At 48.4% G+C, this 20,963-nt stretch overlaps 1 protein-coding gene across 1 annotated transcript in view; it reads left to right on the forward strand.

The window, feature by feature from the left end:
* ITGB5 (integrin subunit beta 5) overlaps nt 1–19,788 on the forward strand; it is a 62,659-nt gene extending 42,871 nt beyond the window's left edge. Inside the window, exons 11-15 of the mRNA XM_062004981.1 lie at nt 11,035–11,257; nt 11,875–11,978; nt 15,814–15,930; nt 17,474–17,640; nt 19,207–19,788. Of these exons, the coding sequence (XP_061860965.1) occupies nt 11,035–11,257; nt 11,875–11,978; nt 15,814–15,930; nt 17,474–17,640; nt 19,207–19,302 (707 nt within the window). The 3' untranslated portion in view covers nt 19,303–19,788. The remainder of the gene's footprint in view (nt 1–11,034; nt 11,258–11,874; nt 11,979–15,813; nt 15,931–17,473; nt 17,641–19,206) is intronic.
* The last annotated feature ends 1,175 nt before the right edge of the window (nt 19,789–20,963 follow it).

The raw sequence follows: 20,963 nt of genomic DNA on the forward strand, positions 1-20,963 counted from the left end.
AGAAATTAATCAAATGGGGAACCTCCACTATCCTCTTCTTTCTTTTGGGGCTAAACTGTGAAGCTGATCATGTTCCACTTACTCTTATCATGTGGATCAGCATAAAGAAATGTAAAGTTTAGGTCACCTCCATTTCCTCACATCTTACAGATCAGCCTAAAGAAATGTAAGGTCTAGGTCAGCTGGGGCAGGCAGGACTGAGGGCTGTGATGGGAATTAACTGGAAAAGCAGACAACTTAATTCACCTTCATCCCATTCAGACCTGTGACATTCTCACCCTGCTGCAAGCTCCCTGCACATGCTATAGACTATGTGTCCAATATCATTTGTCTGTATTACAGCATTGGAGCCTCAAATCAGGAAAAGCCCCTCTTTTTTTCCCTTATTTTTTTTTCCTTTCTGAAGCATGTTTGTATGAACCAAATTGTTTCTGATGTCAGTTGTTGATATTCCTGCATTGCTCCTTACCCTCCTGCAGAGTGTGGGGGCTGTGATGGGAGGAAGGGATGCCCAGCCCAGGGCTTTTCAGTAACTGGAAAGGGTAGAGAGAGACTCCCCAGGAGCTGTGTGAGCTCCTGGCTGCCATTAATTTCCCTCTTCAGCAATGTTTGACTTTTCCTTGCAAGCAAGTGATTCCCGAGCATCAACCATTATTATTTCGGTGGGCTGTGGTGAAGTAGAGGAATGGGGGCACTTGTGCTGGGGATTGATACATGTCCACACATGTTAGTGGGCAACTTGTTATTTGTAAGAGAGAAGCCAGGAGGATTTTTCTTTAAAACACACCCTCTGTCAATGCAGACTTTCGGGGCTACATGAATGGGCTTTGGCTCAGGCCTCCTCATGCCAGCCTTAAGAGAGATGGGCATCCCATCAATCACTGCCTCAGAAGGGACTCATCCTTAATGCTGTCTTGCTGGTGTCTATGTAGCCAGACCCTCACTCCTCACAGCTCCTTCACTCCTTGCAGGTGACTTTGAGGTCTCTTCTGTCTGAAGCTACCAAATTTCATCAGGGTCCTATGTAGTTCTGGGTGTGTGAGTCTCCAGGAGCTGTGGATCTGAGGCACGGGTGAGAGGTGTTTGCTTCTCAAGTCTTTGTTTCCTTGGCATGCAAACCATTGGTGTCCTTTAGGAGGAGCATGGAGGTGACTCAGTGCATGTGTTTCACAGAATGGAATAGAATTGCTTGGTTGGAAAAGACCTTTAAGATCTTTGAGTCCGACCACACTGCCAAGCCCACCACTAAACCAGAGTTCCTCCTATCTCCAGTCCTGTGAGGTTTCTGAAACCTCTCTGATGCTTCCCCTGTCCTGGGGCATTGTTTTCACCCTTCCCCAATCTCTCTCTTTTGCTTCTTCCCCAAATGTATTTTTTTGCCTTTAACCTGGTTTCTGTTCTCTTTCCAATTTAATCCTGAGACATGTGCTGCTCTACTCCGAGAACATGTGCCTCCTCATCCTGCTCCATGCCTGGTCAAATGGCTGAAGATGCCAAAGGGCTCAAATGGCCGTGAGACTGGGGCAAAATGGCTCACCCACTGCTCGTGACCTTTGAGAGCTGCAGTGTGTAAAAATGCCTGGTTCCCCCTCTGATTGCTCTGCTAACAGCCTTTCTTGTCACCTGGCACAGATGCTGTGCTTCAGGTCAGAGGTGGCTGTGTTTCAGTGAAGACAGCTGGTTCTATAGTGCTCTGTGCTTGATGCCCGTGTTTCTCCGGATTTCTTTCACAGTAAATCAGGGATGTATTAGGTGTTATACCACAGGCTCTACCGTTGGATCATTGTGTGTTAAATATTGTTGATTATTTGGGAGTTGGACTTGATAAGCTTCTGCAGGGGGGTTGGACTAGATGATCTCTAAAGGTCCCTTCCAACCCCTACCAATCTGTGATTCTGTGATAATCTTTATGGGTCCCTTCTATCCAAGATAGTTTACAATCTTTACATGGATTTCTCACAGGAACACAAATGATAGATTTCCATTTACCTCTCTGCTCAGTGCAGTGTTTATTCTTCATCTTCCTTCGTGTTTCTGGCAGGAGGTTTACTCTGCCTGCCCTGCCGTGCTCACGGTTTGTGTTGATTGATCATACTGAAGCAGCAGTTGAGTTGGACTTTCTTTCCCCAGTATATCACGTACTGCTTCTTCAGAGTTTCCATTCCTGGCACGGAAGGGCAAGCCTGCCTTTTCTTACTCTTCCTTCCCTCCTACCCGGGCTCTTATTGCAGTCAGTCTTGCAAATCTGGCAGCAGCTCCTTGGAGGACTGAGGCTCACAGAGTGCTGCTGTTCCTGCCTCTTTTCACTGGGGTTTCTCCTTGTCCTGGAGCGGACCTTTCACAACTGTTAATGCATGCTAATGAGGGCCTGAAATGCCAGGGCAGAATTAAACAATAAAGGAATGACGTCTTTATGGGAGCCAGAGCTCTGTCTGTGGGTCTCTGCCCTTAAAGAGGCACAGCCTGTGAGTTGCAACTGGAGGTGTCATCTGATGGTGCTGCACTGTACCCAACCCCCCTGTCCTGCTGTAGCCACCTCCTCCCGCAGGCAGGAACCTCATACCTTAGAAAGTAGAAAGCTCCAACATAAAAACAAGATAAACTTTGGAAATTCAGCTTATCACTTACTTCCCAAAGAGAGAAGATGGTCTTGGAACAAATAAATGCTCTGTCTGTACTGCTGGAGTTTGATGTTTGCATTTGGCCTTTCTGATGACATTAATTAACAGAAATAAACACTTGGAAGGGAATGCTGTATTTGGGATTTAGAGGAAGATGAAAGCCTCAGGCCAGCAGGTGAGTGAAATTCTGGGTCTCTGCATTTCTTGTTGGCATGCACTCACAGCCTATGAATTTTGCTCAGTTTGGTTTTAAACATTGACCAGCCACCTTTTTTTGTTGTTTTTTGAATGATATTCTGACTTCTTCCAGCTTCTTTGGGAAGAGAGAAATCTGTTCCAAAACCATAGACCTTTGGTGAACTTGCACCAGATTATGTGTTTGCTTCCAAACACTGAACTGGGCAAAGCTCCATGGCACTGGATTTCACAGAGAAAGAATCTCTCTCTTCTCCAGAGCCCACTCCTCTTAACGAAGTCCAGCTGAAAGGACATTCAGCCCACTTGGGCTTTGGCAAGGTTGGAATTAGCCTGCTTTTCATGTGAGGGATGGACCTCAATGCTAGGATTTGGCACTGGACTTCAGGCCTTTGAGATTGTGCAGCTTTGTTTTGGAGCCAAGTTTTATTTTCAGAACGAAACTAGAGATTTTTGCATGGTAGAAGGTTGTAGGATCCTGCTCAGTCACCAGAGCAGAGAGACAGAGCTCGTCCTTCCTGGAGGCACCATGCATCAGTGAGAGAACTGCAGCACTATCGCTTTTCTCAAGCCTTTTATCTGCATTTCATCTAATGCATGGCCACCATATGCCCTCTCATCGTTCTAAATCTTCTAGAGCCCTCCCAATGACAAAAGCTGAAGGGTAGATGTGGAGCTGCATGAGCAGACCTTGCCTAAGTTATGGGCCAAGAAGTCTGTAAGTGGGAGAGAAGCTCCTGGTTCAGGACCTGTGGGTATTGGTGGTATCTGGGCAAAGTTGGGAGAGCCAAGTGGAAATGTCTTTGCCAAGCAATTTTATTTGTCAGGCTTTTTAGGGAGAAAAGAAACAAATAGGGGGAGCTGCATTAAGGGGGCTTTGCAAGCGACTCTTTTCTGTTAGAGAGCCAGAGGTTTGATGGGTTGGTTGGAGAGAGCAGCGCTGTGGTGGGAGAGACACTGACGTGTCCCATGGGAGACCCAGTAAACATCTGCATGAAAAGGGATGGAGTGTGATGGAAAAAGATAGTGGTGCAGAGCCCTTTTGAGTTAGAGGATTGGAGGGAAACACAGGAGGAGGGGCAAAACAGAGGATTCTGTGCACACACATGTCTTTCTATGTCGGTTAAGGAATAATGCTAATTATTAGTTTCTGCAGTGCCTTCTGTATCAGATGCTTAAGGGGTGACAAAGCCAAGGATGAGCATGTGCCCAGTTTGGTGGGGTGGTATTTGAACCCACAGCTCAAAGGGAACTGATGCACCCATCCTGACGCACACACTTAGCATCTGTGGGAGAATCTGGCAGCAGCCCTCACCTCATATCACTCCTTGTATCAGTAACAGAGTCAGCAGCAAGACCTGAAAGCTCCAATTCCCAACTCTGAGTCTCTGTCCAAAAGGCCACGTGTGGCAGACTGGGCTGAGGTGCTAACATAAGCAAAAGTCAAGAGATTTGTGGAGTGCTCAGCTTACTTTAAAAACAAAGGGGGAAAAAAAGGAAGGCTTTATTTTAAGAAATGCAGCTTCAGATCTCCTTCAGGAAATGACTCCTCACTGCTTTTTTGGCTTTCTGGTGGGTCATCAGCCATATCTCATGATTGCATTTCAGCTCCACTTCTGTAGTGGGGAGAAGGAAAATGAGGAAAGGCTGACCAGGGCTGCTGCGGGAAATCCGCCTGCCCAGGATTACTTTCAGCTGCCTTCATGAGGCAGTGGTTTCCAAAGCCCTGTTTTCCCTGTCTAGTTCTCATTTAACACAGAAGTTCCCAAGTGAGAGAAACTGAGGAGGCTTAGAGTTTGTGTTTTTTTGTAATGGCAGTGTTGCAATGTAGGGGATGCTGGCAGTAATGTGGAGCTGGTGATGGAGCTTGTGGTACCCAAGGCTGAATTAGCAGCTCAAGCATGTATTTATTCCTTCTTTTGATTACATTAGTCTGCATCTCTGATGCTATTTTTGATGATTAGTGAGCTCAACCAGCATGAGGATTGAAATAAAGGATTATTTAAAGCCTAGTTGATTCTTGGCCAAACTCATATGCTTTGAGATATAAATAACCATTGCAACGAGTGCAATGGGAAGAGGGACAGATCCCTGGTGTCTGGTGTAAATAACACCCAGAGAAGGACTATTTACTTGTGTCTGTCTTCTTGGTGTTTGTTTTGTTGTTTCAGTATTGTGTGGTGGCTAAAGGAGCTGGGCAGACCTCTCTTCTGGCGTGAATGGAGGTAGTTGGTGGATGCCAGCAGTTTACTCAGAAACCTTAAACCTTTGACATTTGTCTGTCTTTTGTTTATATAGTAACTTTCTCATCACAGGGAGATAGTTATGCTCTGTCGGCTCCAGGAGGTGGGGCTGCTCCTGCCAGCCTGCTGCTCTTGTTTCCCCTGCCAAGCTGGTGTGACTCAGGGAATGGATCCTGAGCCCATCCCCAGTGTTTTCAGATTTCTTGGTCTGTCTCTGACTTCCCACCAGTGCCCAACCATCTGGCAGCAGGACGGTGCCGTGAACCCGAGCCGTGCCGTGGGCCTCTTGATGTGCAGCACTGGCTGGTTTGAGTCATGGAAATAGATCAGTGGGGAAGTCAATGATTTATTTGCCTAAGCAGGCACTGTGTCTTACCATAGCCCTTTCCCAAATGTCTATGTTTTCCAAGTGTTCAAAGCTTCTTCTGCTGCCCTTCCTCCTCCCACTCAAAATGTCCTGTTCCCAGAGCTTCTTCTGCAGACATCAGATGCTTTTGCTGAGAGATTGGGCAGTCTGGCACAGAAATGATACTCAAGCAATGTCCTGTGTCAGTAGGGTTTGACTTCTTATAAGAATCATACAATGGTAGGAGTTGGAAGGGACCTTTAAAGATCATCCAGTCCAGCCCCTGAAAAAGCAGGTGGTTTTGGTGCATCCATCCCCGGGGAATAAAAACTAGTGGTTTCTGTGTTGGGCCTCTCTGGGTGATGGATACAGCAGCCAGGGCTTGTTAAAGGGATGGCAGCAGGGATTCTGGATATGGCTTGCTGTAGCTTATTTCTCTTAATTGTTTTTCCTGTGGGGATTTTGTGTTTTTTTTTTCAAACTAGTTGTTCAAGTAAGCAAAAAAAATGACAGAAGTCCTGACCCAAAGCCTGGGTAAGCACAGAGGCGCAAAAATAAGTGGCATGATTTAATGGAAACAAATTGCAGCATGGCTTTTCCCTTCCTGAGTGCTCCGAAATCAAGAACCTGGCTTAAAAAAAATCTCAAAGGTTTTTTTTTTTCCTCACGTGGTAGGCACACCAATTTAATGTTCTAGAAGGTGGGGAAGAAAAGGAGTGTTGGAGGGGCTTGTTTTCAGATCCCTTTCTCCTCCTCCGTAAAAGCTGAGATGGCTTTTCATTTCACTCAGAAGAAAGCTGGTATTTTTGCATAACTTTGTGGTCCCCAGAAGTAGAAAAACCACTTTATCTCAAAAGACCTAGCCACACAGCTTTCAATGCAATGAGTTTCAGAGCTGTTTGGGGCAGGAGCCGTCGGTGAAATTCCTGAAAGGCGAACTCGGTCTTTGCGGAGGGCAGACGGGGCTGTCCCACCCAGCACTTGGCTGCCTCGGGGTCACGCTCTGCAGCCTGTTGTCAGGAAGCTTGGGATGAAGTCAGGGTCAGAGGCTGGAAGTTTCTGCCAGAAGCTTCTCTCTGGGCCCATCTCAGGGCCCAGAGCCACACATGCAGCGCTGGCTGGGGCTGCCGAGCTGGGCCTGTGCCGTGCCAGCATGAGGGCAACTGGGTTTTGGGCTGCCACTGTCACCCGGTGGGCAGCCTCGGGGCAGAGGCAGCTGGGGTGAAATGAGGACAACTGGATGTTCTGCCAAAAGCTGAGTGACAGTGAGCTGTGCAACCCAGCTGAGACACGCAGTGGGATGGCAATGTGTGTTCAGGCAGAGAGAGAGATCACAGAATCATAGCATTGTTTTGGTTGGAAAAGACCTTTGAGATCATCAAGTCCAACCACTCACCTCACGCTGTCAAGCCCACCACTAAACCATGGCACTCAGCACCTCAGCTACATATCTTTACAATATCTCCAGGGATGGGGACTCCACCACCTCCCTGGGCAGCCTGTGCCAGTGTCTAACAACCCTCTCCTGATGGACACTGCTAGCTCATGTTCAGCCACTGTTGATCAACACCCACTGTGATCATGTCATGAATGAACCAGCTGGTGTACGAGTCTTGGTCCATCTTGATGGCCTCCTTGGAAAGAGAGTCCCTCCAAGCAGCGGTGCACTCTGCAGCTCCCACCCCATCAGACCTAGTCCAGTTCTAGCCTGGGGACTGCTTTCTTCCCTGCAGAAGCATTGCTTTCCTCGGCTACACCCTCCCAGCGTGTTTCTGCAGCCTCCCTCACATGTGTTTTGTGTTAGCCCCTTCAACAATCAAGAGCTGGATGGAAAGAATGTTATCAAATTCAGAGGTAGCATTTCATTTCCCAGTTTGGTCTGGGTCTTTTAAAAGATGGTCTCATTTCAAGGATGGGAACTGAAGAAAAACATCTCTTGTTATGTTTGGAGAACATAATTAATGTCTTTGGGCTGTATAAACCGGCCTTAATAAAGAACATGCAAACAAAAGGTTCAAGAGGGTTAAAGCCCAGGGTAGTGCCCCGTACCATGAGACTTCTACTAGTGCAGAGGTGTCTTGAAGCACACCCTCCTCAAGGATGCATTTTCATCCTGGAAGTGAAACTGGGAAGTGAGACTAGATTCATCATGGGCGTAGTGCTGGAAGGCTTCCCACAAGCATGATCTTACATGGCACAGAGGCTTAACTCCAGCAGCACTGTGTGTGACCATCAGATGGCTGAGACTGGAAACGTGCAGCACGTTTTGCTGCAACATACGAGTACCAGGTGGGACTCTGCATATCGCAAACATCAGCTCTGGGTCACCATCACCAAAAGATTCACTGCCACATTGCCTCAGGGCTCCTCTTAGGTTGTGTCCTGAGCAAGAGGATGGAGTGGATTCTCATCTCCAACATTCCAGGTGTGGATATTGAGAAGTGGGACGTCTCCTCTTGTGCCCACATGAGAAATAAATGTGTCTCACCGTGTTTCACCAGTTTTCAGGCTGTGTGGGAGATGAATAGTGAGCACTAGAAGCTCTTGGTGCTTGCAGGAGCAGCCATTCAAGCTGGTGTAGGCAGTGAAGGTTGTCACATCATTGCTGTTAAAAGTCAATGTGGAAATTCCCACTCTTGGCACATTCCCTGGGATGAGCTTCAGCCAGTGGCTTCTTGCAGTTTGAAGCAGTGGGGCTGAGGTGGAAAACATGGTTCAACTTGGTTTTAAATTCTAAGCTCATGCCTCACGCTTGGTCACTCTCGTATAGAAAGGCTTTTTCTACAGGCCCTTCAATAAACAAGACCAATTGCTTTAAGATGCTGCTTCTTAAATTTTCCCATTACAGCAGTTTAATGGGATGCAGTATTTGGAAATGGCTGTTTCCCATCCCTGGGTTCCAGGCTCCATCCCCAGCCTGCCAGGGGCTGGGAGGGACATGCAGTCTTCCTAGCCTCCTGTATTGGCCTGCCACTGACAGCTTTAAAAATGGAACCACTTTATGACCCAGAGACAGTTTTCCAGTGGATTTGCATCGTGTGTTGGGCTCTGTGGTGTCCTTGGAGGACTGAGCTAAGGTTGACAGTATGGGGGCTCTGCCCTAGAGCAGAGGGTTGGCTCCCACACCGGTCAGGACCATGGGGTGGTGTGAATGTAGTCATTTGGCTTCTCTTGGCTCAAATCCACATGACAGCACGTTTACTAAATGCCATGATCATGGATTCCCAAGGTCAGCTGCTGTGGATTCTTTGAAATAGTACTCATTTAAGAAAACTGATTTATAGCTACTTTGGGCACATGCACTGCCACAGAGGGACCAGACTTGCTGTGTGCAAGATCCTGATCACCTGACTTAACTGAGAAGGAAAGCCAGCCACCCCATTCAGTTTGCTTGGGAGGTGGAGGGCACAGTGATCCCGACTCTGCAGCAGCTGTGCTGGATGTAGTTGTGTCCATGGGCTCAAAACCAGATCTTTGTAGGGAAGGGACAAACCAAACCTGTGCCTGGGGAAAGGGTAAAGCTGTTGTTGTTAAGGCAAACAGAGTGAGGGATTTTTAATCTCCATCAGATGTAGGCAAGGAAGGAGGTCACCTCTAGAGATCTTGTAAACACAGTCTCCTCTGTCTAACAATGTTTGAGTTTGCAGGCTGGATCCAAAGCAAACGGCGGGAGTGCAAAAGAGGTTGTAGGAGAGCAACTTGTGATGTGCTGGGACATATGAGATGCCTAGTAAAACAGAAGGTGCTCCCATGGCTTTTGGCAAGGAATATAGCTTGACAATGCCCAGCCTCTCTGGTAAATCTTGGAGTGATGGGAGAGACAGGGAGATGAGGAGTTCTGTGCTGATGAGAGGAGCGTGCCTATAATTTATGTTATCTGAGATGCTTGAGGTTGTTTCCAGTGGGAAAGCTGAGCTGTAATTGGGTTCCTGGTGAGCCTCGTATTCAAACCCTTCAAGGTTTTGGGTAATGCTTGTTAAGTAAAAGAGTTAGGAAAAAAGGGTAGGAAGGACCTTATGAAATGGTCAGCCTGCTAGACTTTTTGCTGCTAAACCCTGGGTTTAAAACCAGCAAGAAAGTACTGCTCTATTCCCATCTTCCTATTTCTCAATGTAGACAGAGAAAGAAGAGAGACAGTCATACAATTCAGACACCAGCTAGCCCAGTAAAGGTGGAAGTCCAGGCAGGAGCCCCCAAAATCCAATGCCATAGCAAGACTGAGCAAAAAGCTGCTGGTGGTAATTTGTGTGTGTTGCCTCCTGTTCTGCTCATGCTCTGAGCAGCAAGATCACAGTGACTCTGTCACATCCTCTGGTGCCTTCAGGTATTTGTCTGCCCTATGCCATGCCTCTGAGGTGGACACATCTGGTCTGAGAAGCAGTATTTTGAAAGCTGCTGCCAGACACCTTTCGTCAAGCCTGAGTATTTGTGCTGTGCCAGTGGAAATCACGGTGCTAAAGTGCACATAACTCTCCTGGCTTAGCCAGGGCCTTCAGGTGGGCACGTGAGGTGAAGCTGTGTGATGCTTAGGAACTGTTGGGGACCGAGTGACAGAGATGGTACTTGCCTTCTACTTAGGAGGAGATGTAGTGCTCTGCAAAGCCCAGTTAGGCAATGCTGGGTATCAGGAGGCAGAGGTAGGGAGTATGCACTCTGTGGGTAAGAAAGGCCCATGACAATGTGCTCCTAAAATGTGCTCTCAGGTGTTTGTGTTTGCATGGTGGTGTCAAGCACTGAATGGGGGTGCAGAGGCTGCAAAAGGACACCCTGAAAAGAGGGAGATACTTGGGAACCTTCATCCAGAGGGACAAAAATAAGAGGGTAACAAGTCTGACACCTGTCCCGAACATGTGGTCTCTACCAACTAATCCTGTTTGTGCTGTGCAATAGTTGGTGGTCATTCCTCACATGAAGGAACTACTCACCTCACACTGCCAATCCCATCACTAAACCATGTCTTTCAGAATCTCAGCTACATATATTTTCAATATCTCCAGGGATGACGAGTCTACTACCTCCCTGGGAAGCCTGGGACGGGGTCTGACAACCCTCTTGGTAAAAAAGTTCTTCCTAATGTCCAGCCTAAATCTCCCTTGGAGCAACTTGAGCCCATTTCCTCTTGTCCTATCATTTATTACTGGGGAAAAGAGAATGACCCCCACTTCAATACAGCCTCCTTTCAGGTAGTTGTAGAGAGTGATCGTGTCTCCCCTCAGCCTCCTCTTCTCCAGGCTAAACACCCTCAGTTGCCTCAGGTGCTCCTCATCAGAATTGTGCTCCAGACCATTCATCAGCTTTGTTGCCTGTCTCTGGACACGATCCATCCCCTCAGTGCCCTTCTTGTAGCGAGGGGCCCAAAACTGAACCCATTATTCAAGGTGGATCATAACTCCTAGTACCTCCCAAGGGCAGTTTGTATCCTATCTCTGTCCTGACCACCTGATCCTACCTAGAGAGGTGCCTGAGGAGCTGTGAGTAGGTATTATGGTCTGCTAGATGTAGGTAATAATTTGACATCTAGCTGTTCCCCATCACCACCTATTTGATGCTGTCCAAGCCAGGTCTCTGTGGCAGCCTTTCCTGCTGGACCGAGGTGCCACTGACAACTTGATATTGCTGTCACCCACAGGCCACGGCGAGTGTCACTGCGGGGAGTGCAAGTGCCACGCCGGCTACATCGGGGACAACTGCAACTGCTCCACGGAGACGGCCGGCTGCCTTTCCAGCGACGGGCAGATGTGCAGCGGCCGCGGCACCTGCACCTGTGGCAAGTGCCAGTGCACCGAGCCGGGGGCTTTCGGGGACACGTGTGAGAAGTGTCCCACCTGCCCAGGCATCTGTAGCACCAAAAGGTACCCATGGAGGGGTTTGGGAGGGAATTCTCACGGGTAGGATGGGCAGCTCTTTGGTTCCTGGGAGACCTTTCAGCTAAGGAATTTGCAGGGTTGATTATCCTCAGCAGAGAAGCAACAAGTGTTGCTGCCCGTGTCCTCATGGAGGTTCATGTCCCCATTCACTTCCAGTGCCATCACGCTCTGTGGGAAAGGATGGCAACCCTAGTTTTGCTGCACCTTGAGCTGCAAATGCCTGGGCTCAGTGAGCTGCGAGCTGCAGAGAAGGGCAGGATGGGGATGACTGCCTGCCTGGCAGCAACAGAGGTCTTCTGGCCATTGGCCTCAGACTGGTGTGGAGCAGCAATGTCTGCCTTGATCTTGGGCAGGATGGATTTTGCAGCTCCCGACAACTAAAGGGCAAGGAGACCCCTAAACCTACCAGCTGTTTTGCACCTTCATTGAATTCACCCCTAGAATAAATCCATCCTTGTGATGCTTGGCCTTCAACTTGCTCTTTCCTTATGTTGCAGATGTAGAGCCCCCAGACCAACACCAAGGAACCCCCTTCCTGAGGGATGTATCTCTGTGTGGTTTCTGATGGGTGCTTCATCTTCTGTCCGTGTTTCTTTCTGCAGGGACTGCATTGAGTGCAAGCTGTTTAACTCAGGAAGACTGGCTGATAACCAAACCTGCCAAAAGCACTGCAAGGACGAGATCATCACCACCGTGGATGTTCTCGGTAAGCAGGGCTGCAGAGGGGCAGTGACTGAAGCACTGAGCTCCTCTCAACCAGAACACGACGTTTCTGTAAAGAAAGTCTCAGGGGGCACCTGGTATTAGAAACTGATGTGTGGATGTAGTATGTGTATGTGCATATGTGGTGTGTGTGACACACTCTGCAGGCTGTGATCTGTATTGGAGTAAAAACCCCTTGGATTTGAAAGAACATCTTACCACAGCAAACGGCAGTGTAAGGAGCAAAGTGGGATGAGATCAGATGAGACAGGAGAGTCAATGAGCTGTGAGAGAGTGTAAAAGGACAAAGTGTTACCCAAAAAAAGCATTCTCTAATCTTCTGAGAATTCATCTTGGAAGAAGTGAGCTTGTAAAAGAAAGCAAGGGTGTTTTGGAGATGGAGAATTCTGCTTTAGTGGAACTGACTGCTAAAAGTCCCCCTGGCAGGCTCCTCTCCTTCCCTTTGTGACCTCTTCTAGAGGTCACCTCAGATGTGTATCCCTCAGCAGATGTCTTTCTCCTCCTTCTTTTCAAGCTCCATTCTGGGAGTCCCTGGTTGATATTTGGGGGAGTAGAGGGGACCCAAACTTGTGACAGTTTGTCACAGACATATGACAATAAATGCTTTATTCACAATCCTGACCCTGGCCTTAGCAGTACCCCTTGGAGGGAGAGATGGAGATCAAGTAGGGATAAATTACTATCCACATGTGACATTTCCTTCTTTTCCCATAGTTTACAGAGGTGGGAGTGCTCTACCTTGCTCACCCTTTCTCTCCCTTCCTCCTGAGCTTTCTGCAGGCAATTCTTTTCCCATTGGCTCCTCTCACACGTAGTGTCTAGCTTTTAAATTATGACCAGTGAGATTTCCTACCTTTCTCTCCCTGCAGTTTATCAGAGAGAGCACTTACACCAGCACACACCACGAGTGGTTGCAAGGCACTTCCAAACCACACCAAGCTCCCTTCTGATGCCTGGCTGGCCTGAATTTCTTATGAGCCAATAAATACTGGGGATTACAGTTCAACTCTCTTGCCTGGGTGTTGCACCATGCCAAAGCCAGCGTTTGCACATATTGTGCCCTGGGAGGTGAGGCTGGGTTGTTGTGTGCTGTTGGGGAAAACAGAGACAACTTTCTGGTTTAAGACCTTTTGAGGAGTTAAGCTTATTCTGAAGCTTATTGTTGAACTATTGCAGTCAGATTACAAAGCTTATTCTTCTGTTGAACTATTGCAGTCAGATTACAGAACGGTGCTGAGCTCTTGGGAGCTCAGGACACTCTGCACCTTGGAGATCGATGTCTTCTAGAGAAAGAGGTAAAGCAAAATACTCTTAGAGGAAATGCTTGAGGACTATGGACTGGCACACTAAGCCAAATCCTGGTGTCCACGTGTTTTTGTGTTATTTAGCATGTCAAAAATCTCAGCTGAGAGGCCACACTGATATTTGTCACACAAGACATAGTTCTGCATTGTCCTGTCAGTACAGGATGAGACCTTCTTAACTATTGAGTGACAATGAACACACCTTGGAAGATCCTGAATGCCTTTTGGCTCTGAACTTGAAGCAGCCAGTAGCTCAAAGCTTTGTAGAGAAGAGGCATCTATCATCAGCCTCACAAGGCAGAATGATGCATTTTGGAAGGATTATATGACTTGCATTGGGTTCTGCAGGATCTTCTTTGCTTCTGCAATATTGCATTTCCATTCCTGATGGTTTCAGAGAGAAGCATGATGTGTCTAGTGCTGAGCTGAAGATGCCAACAGCACACATCAGTGGTCTGAAAGCTCATTGGGGCCATCACACCTCTCTCTGTGGATGTGTGATCTCTCAAACCTAGTGAAGATCAAAAGATCATCATTATTGAGACTGTAATCACTGTAACTTTTAGCGGTATAATGGTGCAAGAATGGGATTGGAAGCAGCTGGGCTGGGAGGAATTGAGATTTGCTTCTCAGTTCAGAAGGACAGTAATCAAGAGACATGGAAGTTTTATCTATATTCATCTAATTAGTACGTTGTTTTGTAGCAATCAGCATTTCTCTAACCCTGACTTTGATTCCACTGTGTAGGTAGAGCAGGCTTTCCCATCCTGAGGTAGTTCTATCTGAGGTTTTTCCACATCAGGAACCCCACTGTGACTCACCAGAGGAGCAGTTGCACCTGGGCTCAGAGCTGTTGAAATGGAGGGTATAAATCTTTGGACTGAAAGCAGGTCAAAGGCATTGAGAGATAAAAGACAGAAGAGAGATAAAGGGGCTGGAATAGCAGTGGTCAGTAATGAGAGCATTTTTGAGCATGACAGACAGGCATGGAGGAGAACTGTGAGAAGCATTTTCCAGGTGCCCAAGCCAAGCTCATGTCTTTGCCAGCCAATAGCACTGGGTACCCAAATCCCTCCCTCTCCCTTGAAACTCTTAGGCCATGGAGGCCTGCGGAGATGTTTCCCTGCAGAGCTACCTGGCATGGCCAGGCATGTTGCCTCATCTCCCTCCAGGCACTGTCTCTGTCTCCCTGCAAGCTGTGGCTGTGCAGGGCGGTGGCTCTGCTGAGATCACCCCTGAAGCTGGAGCTGCAAACTTCAGATGATGGCTTGGCTGAAACTCTGTAATGGCTTTTGTGAAGCAGCCTTCCTCAGGAAGCATCTTAGGGTGACCAGAACAGCCTGCCTGGTGCTACGGTGTGTTAAACAGGCAAACAAACAGCACCCAAGTGGCCATGGGAATCAAACAGCCTTGTTTCTTGCAATTCCCCCATCTCCACATCCTCCCCTCCAACCAGCTCCTCCCTTCCCCCTCCCTCCCTCCTCCCCTCCCCGTTTGCCTCTTCTGTCTGACTCTAAAACAAGCTTCATCAAGCGTTTCTGGAGCTGGAGCGGTTCAGCACAGCTGGAGCATGAGCCAGCCGGGGCTGCTGCCGGCCCCTGTGTGTCCCCACAGGCTGAGTCTATGCCCCTCTCTTCCTCCTCAGCTTCCACTCTGCAAGAAATGGAGCAAATTAAGAAGAAAATGGCGTTTATTGCCAAAGCAGACTTGTGTGAAGGAAGAAGTGTGTGTATGTGTGAGGCTGTGTCTGTTTGCCATGTAAGATTTGCCAAGTGCCACATTTTTCTCGAGCAACAGGTCTGGATGCTGTTCAAATCTTGATCAAACTGTGTTGCTTTCCAGGCTTGCTCCCAGTTTCTCCTTTCCTAGGTACCCATTGGAAGCCCTGCTCAGCTTGCAGGGGACAATCATGCTAACTCCTAATAGTAAACCTGCCAAGTCAGTCAACCAAGTGCCATATTGCAGCTTTAGACATGTCTCATTAGAAAGGCTGACTAGTCCAAATTCAGGGGAACCCACACCATTGTAAGCTGGGGATCTCATTGGTATTTACAAATATCTAACTGGTGGGTGTCAGGAGGTTGGAACAGCACTTTTTTCTGTTGTATCCAGTGACAGGACAAGGGGTAATGGGATGGAGCTGGAACACAAAATGTTCCATTTAAACATAAGGAAAAACTATTTCACTGTTGAGGTGAGGGAGCCCTGGCACAGGCTGCCCAGGGAGGGTGTGGAGGCTCCTTCTCTGGAGGTCTTCAAGACCCACCTGGATGCATTCCTGTGTGACTTGATCTAAGTGACCCTGCTTCTGCAGGGGGGGTGGACTGGATGATCTCTAAAGGTCCCTTCCAACCCCTACCATTCTGTGATTCTATGCAGTCCTTAGGGGGAAATTAAAAGAAGAGGCTGTTGGAAATGTGTGTGTAAGAAATTAGGATTCAAGAGTTCTGCAGTCTTCAGGATCTTCTTTTTTAAGACAAAGACTGAAACAAAACTCTGTGCCTCTCATTGTAGAAACAGATGACCCGAACGCGATCCTCTGCGCCTACCCAGTGAACAACTGCGTCATGAAGTTCACCTATTCAGAGCTTCCCAGTGGGAAATCCAACCTCACTGTCCTCAAAGAGCCAGGTTTGGCCTCCATTGGTTGTCCTCTTTGTAGCACAGGCTGCCTTGCAAGGTGCTGAGTTGCTGGGAGGCCTGGTGGGCTGTGGAAAGGCTGTTTTCACTGGCTGCACTGAGGTGCACGTGAGCAGCTGAACTGGGGTGATTGAAGATTAAGTGTTTCATGGTGCTGAAACCCAGCTACAAATGCTCCCAGTTTAGTGAAAAGCAGCACACGTCAGTGGGATGAAAGCTCAATGGGGCCATCACACCTCTCTCTGTGGATGTGTGATCTCTCAAACCTAGTGAAGACCAAAAGATCATCACTATTGAGACTGTAATCACTGTATCTTTTAGTGGTATAATGGTGCAAGAATGGGATTGGAAGCAGCTGGGCTGGGAGGAATTGAGATTTGCTTCTCAGTTCAGAAGGACAGTAATCAAGAGAGACATGGAAGTTTTATCTATATTAATCTAATTAGTATCTTGTTTTGTAACAACCATTTCTCTAACCCTGACTTTGATTCCACTGTGTAGGTAGAGCAGGCTTTCCCATCCTGAGGTGAGCAGATGAACTGGGGTGACTAAAGATTGTTTCACAGTGCTGAAACCCAGCTCCAAATGCTCCCAGCTTAGTAAAAAAAAAAGGACTCTGAGAGAGAAACATGCACCTGAGCTGGCAGCATTGCTAGCAAGCAGCTGAAGGGCTTTCTACCAGTTTGGGATGCTGAAATTAAACCCAGCCTATTTACGTAGCAAAAAGCATGTAATTAACTGATTAGAGATACAGCCACTGAGAGCAGAAAACTCCAAAGGAGACACTGGCTGCTGCTGCTGGTGAAGTCAGGAAATTGGGAAGGCTCCACAGCACCCATGGATTTCTGTCTTGCCAAAGAGCTAACTCTGGCCTAGGGCTGTGTGTCCCTGTTCCCTGCCCTGGGGCTGCTGCAGACAGCTGTGTTTCCCAGCGTTATATTAAGCTTGTGCAATGCAGTTTCCCAAAGAAAAGCCCCCATGGTATTGCAGGATGAGCTGGCGGGCACCCAGCAGTAGCTTCTTGTGATCTGCTCTGGTCCTCTGAGGCACAGGCCAGTATGGGAAAGACTGAGAGGCCACATGTTTTGTTTCATTTGTGCAGCAGCTTGCACTTAATTGAAAGACCAGTTGATTAGCTGGCAGTTAATGTACTTATTTAAAGTGCCTACTGATCACCTGCCTGCGTGAACTGGCTTTTGCCAGAGTTCCCTGAACCCTCTGTCCCACATGGGTCACCCAGCATTAAAACCAGGCATCCCTGTTGGATAGTGGCATCGCAGCACTGCTCTTCCCCCAACTGCCACATGACATCCTGGCTCTGGTTATGTCCATGAGAGCTTTGCCTTTGACCTACCTCTAGCCAGGAATTTATTCCATTAAAAAGAAATCCCTTTGGTTGCAGAGAGGACTGTGGGGTTTTTTAGCTGCCCTGAGGTCACTCGCTGAGTGGCTGTGGTTCAGATTGTTACAGCTGGGTATCCTGATATGGGGAAGACCCCCAGCAGAGCTAATGAGCTTCTCCTCTTGTTGCCAGCATGCAGCTCAGCCCCCAGTGCCGTGACAATAGTGCTGGCGGTGATTGGCAGCGTGGTGCTCATCGGCATCATCCTGCTGGCGCTCTGGAAGCTGCTCGTCACCATCCACGACAGACGGGAGTTCGACCGGTTCCAGACAGAACGCTCCCGGGCCAGATACGAAATGGTGAGAGGGAGGTGGAGGGGGAGAGGGGGGGGTCTCAGGCTGCACCTGCCCCAAACAGCTCAGCACTGAGGGAGGAGGTTGACTGGTGTGAGGGGCTGCTGCAAAATTATGCCCAGCCTTTGGTTCTATGGGATGTTTCCCATCAGTGGTGGAGGACTGGTGGTGGGGGAGTGGACACCAAGCTCTGAGTAGTGAGAGCCAGGTTGGTCAGGTCTATGAGGGAGTCCTTCTGGGAGGCTTTAGTTGGGGCTACCAAACTGGGAGGATTGGCTGATTCCCCAGAGGCTGTGCTGCCATTCAGCGGGATCTCAACAGGCCTGAGAGTTCAGCAGAGAGGAACCTCATGAGGTTCAACAAGGACAAGTGCAGAGTCCTGCACCTGGGGAGGAACAACCCCATGCACCAGCACAGGCTGGGAGTCAAACTGCTGAAGAGCAGCTCTGCAGAAAGAGACCTGGGAGTCCTGATTGATAATAAGCTAAACATGAGCCAGCAATGTGCCCTCATGGCCAAGAAGGCCAATGGCATCCTGGGATGCATCAAGAAGAGTGTGGCCAGCAGGTCAAGGGAAGTTCTTCTCCCTCTCTGCTCTGCCCTGGTGAGGCCTCATCTGGAGTCCTGTGTCCAGTTCTGGGCTCCTCAGCTCAAGAGGGACAGGGAAGTGCTGGAGAGAGTCCAGCACAGGGCCACCAAGTTGATCAGGAGCATCTTTCCTTATGAGGAAAGGCTGTGGGAACTGGGGCTGTTTAGTCTGGAGAAGAGGAGACTAAGGGGAGATCTCATTAACATTTATAAATATCTAAAGGGTGGGTGTCAGGAGGTTGGGACATCTCTTTTTTCTATAGTAGCTAGTAACAGGACAAGGGGTAATGGGATGAAGTTGGAACACAAAAAGTTCCACTTAAACATAAGAAAAAACTATTTCACTGTGAGGGTGAGGGAGCCCTGGCACAGGCTGCCCAGGGAGGGGTTGTGGAGTCTCCTTCTCTGGAGGTCTTCAAGACCCATCTGGACATGTTTCTGTGCAACCTGATCTAGGTGAACCTGCTTCTGCAGGGGGTTGGACAACATGATCTCTAAAGGTCCCTTCCAACCCCTACCATTCTATGATTCTGATTCTACCCAGCATTTGATGGCATCACCTGTGCCTGCAGATAGGTGGGTCCGAGGAACAAACTGTAGACAAACACAGCTTTGGGCTCAGACAAAAGGAAATGGACTCAAGTTGCACCAGGGGATGTTTAGATTGGAGATTAGGAAGAACTTTTACACCAAGAGAGTGGTTAAACACTGGCACAGCTGCTAAGGGAGGTGGTGGAGTCCCTGTCCCTGGAGATATTGAAAAGACACATAGATGAGATGCTGAGGGCTATGGTTTAGTGGTGGGCTTGGCAGTGTGAGGTGAGTGGTTGGACGTGATGCTCTTAAAGACCTTTTCCCACCTAAATGATTCTATAATTTCAAAGCCATATGCAAGGCTATCTCCAAATTAATTGATGAATCACTCACCGTGACTTGCATTTCATTCCTCACCTTTGTCCTTTGTCTCAACTCATTTCCCCAAAGGCATCCAACCCTCTCTACCGAAAGCCGATTTCCACACACAACGTAGAGTTCACGTTCAACAAGCTCAACAAGTCTTACAACGGTACGGTTGACTGACGGGGCCTCAGCGCCTGGGACTGCTGTGGACAATTGCTTGACTGTATGTGCTGCTTCCCCACGTGAAGATGGGATCCTCTTCAGGGGCGAGAATCCCTTCCGACAGGACTGGTCCATGACCAAAGCCTGTTGTTTGCACAGTGAGGAGAAAAGTCTGGTTGATCCTGGAGGCCTGGCTGTGAAGGCAGGCTCCCTGCCTGTGTTGAGGGACTCTGAGCCGTGTGCCACCCCAGCTTCCTGGATGTATTAAACCTGCCAACTAAGTGAAGCAAGTGCCACCTTGCAGCTTTAGACATATCCCATTAGAAAGGGTGACTAGGTCAAGAATCAGGGGGACCCACACCATTGCAAGTTACTGGGGGGGGGTGGGGGGGGGAAATTAGCTTAAAAAGAAGAGGGTGTTGGAAGTATTTGTGTAAGAAATTAGGATACAAGAGTTCTGCAGTCTTTAGGAATTTTTTTATATAAAAACAACAAAATAAAACTATTGTGCATAGATGATGCTGTGAGTTGAGTTCATGGTTTCCTTGGCTGAGCTCCCCACCAACTGACCAAACCAGGGCTTGCTCCTGCAAGCACGAGTGGTGCTGCCTGGGTGATTTATTAATGGAGCCTTATTGGGCAAAGTATGGCTATAAAAATAGGAGCTGGAGCCGCAGTGACTGTGGCAGAAGTTCACTTGATTTAGTAGCCTGGTGTTGACCCAGGGTGGGGAGCACCACAGGGAGCTCCTGTTCCCTGACGGTGCTGGTAAACAAGCAGGAAGGTGGTGGAGCCCGAGGGAAATGGGAGATTAGGCTGATGAAACTAAACTAAACAGCCATTCCTTGGGGTGTGCATGTAGGCATCTGGCCTGGGTGCCTGCATGAGGGCAGCTGGAGCAGGCAGCAGCTCAACCAGACCTCTGACTTTTTACCAGAGGCCTGTTGCTGTGGGGCCTGGCTGGAGAAACAGAGGAGGGCTGAGCCTTTTACTGGACAGGGATATGGATAAAACACAGTAGTGGTGTTTCACAAGATACATTTTGCCTTGGTTTTTGTTGGGTTTTTTTCCCCCTCAAACTCTTCCCTCAGCCTCATCTGTTTCCCCTGGAGCTGCTGGCTGACTGATGCAGCTTTAAATCCCCTCAGACTGCAGCAAGGCCCAGGCATGGGCAGGAGAAAGGCTGGAGCAATTGCCACTGCCTGCCTTGTTCATTTGCCTCTTTTTTTCCTTGTCTCTTTGCCCTGAGCAGATCATGCAATAGCTGAAGGAAGCTTGCCAGGGAATAGCAGAAAACAAATGGTGGTCATTGTTTTGACTTGCTCTTTTTGCTGGCAAAGGGCCACAAGCCCATCCTTCCGGATTTGAGGGGTTTTTTAAAGTTTGTTTCTGCCTCTATAAACAGAAGCTCTTACTTGTTCAATATAAACAGCTCTCCTCTGAGCACTTTATGGTTTCTCCCCCCTCTCCTCCTACCAGCAGCACGGAAGAAGTGCAGCAGACCACACTAAAAATAGCTTGAAATGGGGATTATTTGGAGTGTAGCAAGTGGCATGTTGGCAGCATCAGCGCTGAGCAGGTGGGGTAAAAAAAAACCCCAGAGTTACAAATGAATCAAATGTGTACCCTGTTTTCTACTAAATCTGCCTTATCAGGGGAGGAGGGCACATATACATGCT

The sequence above is a fragment of the Colius striatus genome, chromosome 11 (assembly GCF_028858725.1).
Source record: "Colius striatus isolate bColStr4 chromosome 11, bColStr4.1.hap1, whole genome shotgun sequence".
Taxonomy (NCBI): Eukaryota; Metazoa; Chordata; class Aves; order Coliiformes; family Coliidae; genus Colius; species Colius striatus.